At 34.0% G+C, this 2,841-nt stretch overlaps 1 protein-coding gene across 1 annotated transcript; it reads left to right on the top strand.

The window, feature by feature from the left end:
- The first annotated feature begins 738 nt into the window (after window positions 1-738).
- Window positions 739-1,848, top strand: LOC137832753 (proline-rich protein 4-like). The gene is made up of 2 exons (XM_068641090.1): window positions 739-897; window positions 1,086-1,848. The coding sequence occupies exons 1-2, from the start codon at window positions 801-803 to the stop codon at window positions 1,685-1,687; spliced, it is 699 nt and encodes a 232-aa protein (XP_068497191.1). The 5' UTR covers window positions 739-800; the 3' UTR covers window positions 1,688-1,848.
- Window positions 1,849-2,841: the final 993 nt, after the last annotated feature.

The following is a 2,841-nucleotide window of genomic DNA, read 5'->3' as shown; positions in this document are numbered from 1 at the left end:
CTCACCTGGGCGACGCCTTTACCTAGGCGACGCCTTCGCCTAGGCGACGCCTCCTCTTGGCGTCTCTACATCTGGGCGACACCTCGAGCTGACTTTGACTTTCCAGTCGTTGACTTTGACCTTGACTTAGTCAACGCCCTGATACGGGACGGTACAGTTATATATCTTTATCATGCTCTACTATGGTTTCTTTGCTGATAAAAAAAAAAAAAATCTTTACTATGGTATACTCATTTCCAACCAAAATTTCCTTGGATCACTGTACCTTTATTTTTAGAATCTTCATGCTACTTGCATAAAATGATATGAACTTCCTCCACGTTGTGTTTACACTAAAATGCATACAACATGTTTGTTTTAAAGAATAACCCTTCCCACTTAGCTTCTACTTTCATTGTTGCAACTGCAGAAGCACACAGATTCTTACGTTAGTATTTTTCTTTCTATCACCCTTTTTCCCAATCAGCATTTCTCTTCTCCAAAACTCTCAAAGAAAAGAAGCACCTAATTTGGGAGGCTCATTTAATGGAGACAGCATCCATGCATTATCACAGCAGCAGCAACAACAACGGTGTTAAACACTATTGACCTCTCTAAACATATGACAAATTTGGAATCACCCACATAGTAATCCCTTAACAAATTCTAAAATTTCGGAGTATACTTTAAAACATGTAATGAGGATATTGACCAATGTTAGTCCCAATTGAAGGTAGGTATTATAAATAATGAGAATATGAGAAAGGAGTTGCTCAAGCCTTCAGATATATCCTTTTCAGCTTTCATTACTTGTGTTCTAAATGACAAAAGGTTTCACTCTGCAATGTGCACTTCTGTTCTTCTTCCTTGCCACCTTCTCTTATGCTCCTTCTGTTTTGGCCACAACTCAAATTACAGGTCTCTGGCTCATGCTATTACTTACACATACATTATAATAATTTTGTTAGGATCATAGTTTAGGAAATATCATCATATGTTTTTGTGTTAGTCTTTCTTACATTTATTAAAACAGTATGATTGTTAGAAGGTAGCAGAAAATATTTATGAGTGTTTGACTTGCATATATTTATTCATTTCTGATGTAGGGAATGAGGTGAACACAGATGGGAAGGTTTCAAATGAAGAGTTTGCAAAAGCAAGTATTGAAGGAGATGATGAAGAAGCAAAATTCAAAGGATTTTTTCCAAAACCAATCCATATTCTTAAACCTATTCCAAAGCCAATTCCCATAGTTAAACCTACTGTTAAACCCTTTCCTTTTCCAGTTTATAAGCCTACATCAAAACCAATTCCCATAGTTAAGCCTATTCTAAAGCCAATTCCCAACCAAGAAGCAAAGTTCAAAGGTTTTTTCCCAACCAAGCAAATTCCAGTAGTTAAGCCAATCCCAAAAATAATTCCTGTTGTGAAGCCAGTCCCTGTCAAAGTATATAAGCCTGTACCAAAACTAGTTCCCATTGTTAAGCCAATTCCTATTCTTAAACCAATTCCAAAGCAAATTCCTATTCTTAAACCAATTCCAAAACCCTTTACAGTGAAAAAGCCCATCCCTACTGTTGAGTCAGAGGAGTTTTTAAAACCAAATAATTTCTTCAAAAAGCCTATTCCTAAGCTACCCCTTGATCCCAAATTCAAGAAGCCACTTCTACCACCATTGCCAATTCTGAAGCCAATTCCTACTCCATGAAATCATAACTATATTGTACTACATTTATATAGAGAGATAGGGCACATTTCAACCTCAATAATGATTGTATAATCCTTTTGTACACTTCTTGTGTACTGATTGGAATATATGTAATCAACATTTCTCCTTAATGAACTTCTTGATATTACCGTCTCAGACAAGCATGTCTAATGCATCACAAACCAACGACTAATATATATATATATATATATATATATATATATATATATATATATAACATATTTATCAAAGTTTAAGGAAAATTCGATTTTTCGTGGATTTGATGGACAGAAAATGTGTATGCATTTTTGTTACGCAAATATTTGTCAGTTATTTATTGATTTTCTTGTAGTGATGAGAATATAATTCAACAAATAAACTCCATTTTGTGGCTACCTAATTACCTCAATTTGTTAGTTTGTAATCCTTATTTTCAGGTCCGTGACTTAACGAAATCTACAAACTAATTAGATCCTTCAATCCACATCTACACCTTGCCTAACTAGATTTATCATCTCATAATTTTTAGTCAAACTGCACCAACTCCAATCTAAAATATATTTAGAACACTTAAAATAACTTATGAACTAGTTAATCCAAGTTTATGAGATATTTAACATGAGATTATATAATGACAATCTTAAAAATTAATAATCAATTTAAAATTTAACGTTGAAATAGTCAATACTACACAAAATTTGCTTAATTGACATTATAGAAAGTCAATTTTATCATTTCTACATAGTCGATCTTCAAAAACCAACACAAATAAAAAAGAAATATCCAAAATTTTAGTGTTAGTTGAATGTACAACACACATCCATCACAACAGATGGGTAACTGGTTAGAATTGGGTTGGTCTTGGAACTTGGTTTGGTGAAGGAGTCTTATTGTATGAGAGTTAGAAGAGCAATCACATCTCTTAATTGACCTCAACAATCTTTATGCCTCAAAAATATTCTCAAGATAAGATTGTATGGTTAGCTCAGGAGGATGGTTTGTTCTCGGTTAGATGCTCTTATGAAGCTCTAAAATCCTCTTCTCCCCTTGAGCCCTACTTAGCCATGGAATCTTTATGGGATATCAAAGTCTTACCTAATGCTTTATTCTTAGTTTGGAGAATTCTTAGAGGAAAACTACCCACAAGTATGAAC

This window comes from Phaseolus vulgaris, chromosome 11 (assembly GCF_000499845.2).
Source record: "Phaseolus vulgaris cultivar G19833 chromosome 11, P. vulgaris v2.0, whole genome shotgun sequence".
NCBI lineage: Eukaryota > Viridiplantae > Streptophyta > Magnoliopsida > Fabales > Fabaceae > Phaseolus > Phaseolus vulgaris.
The sequence above is the reverse complement of the archived record's forward strand: the minus strand, read 5'-3'. Positions and strand labels throughout refer to the sequence as shown.

Bases quoted from the DNA above. Each gene is read 5' to 3' on its own strand.
- LOC137832753 (XM_068641090.1), top strand. From the start codon at position 801: ATGACAAAAGGTTTCACTCTGCAATGTGCACTTCTGTTCTTCTTCCTT. The intron at 898-1,085 runs GTCTCTGGCTCA...TTTCTGATGTAG, and splicing joins GGCCACAACTCAAATTACAG to GGAATGAGGTGAACACAGAT.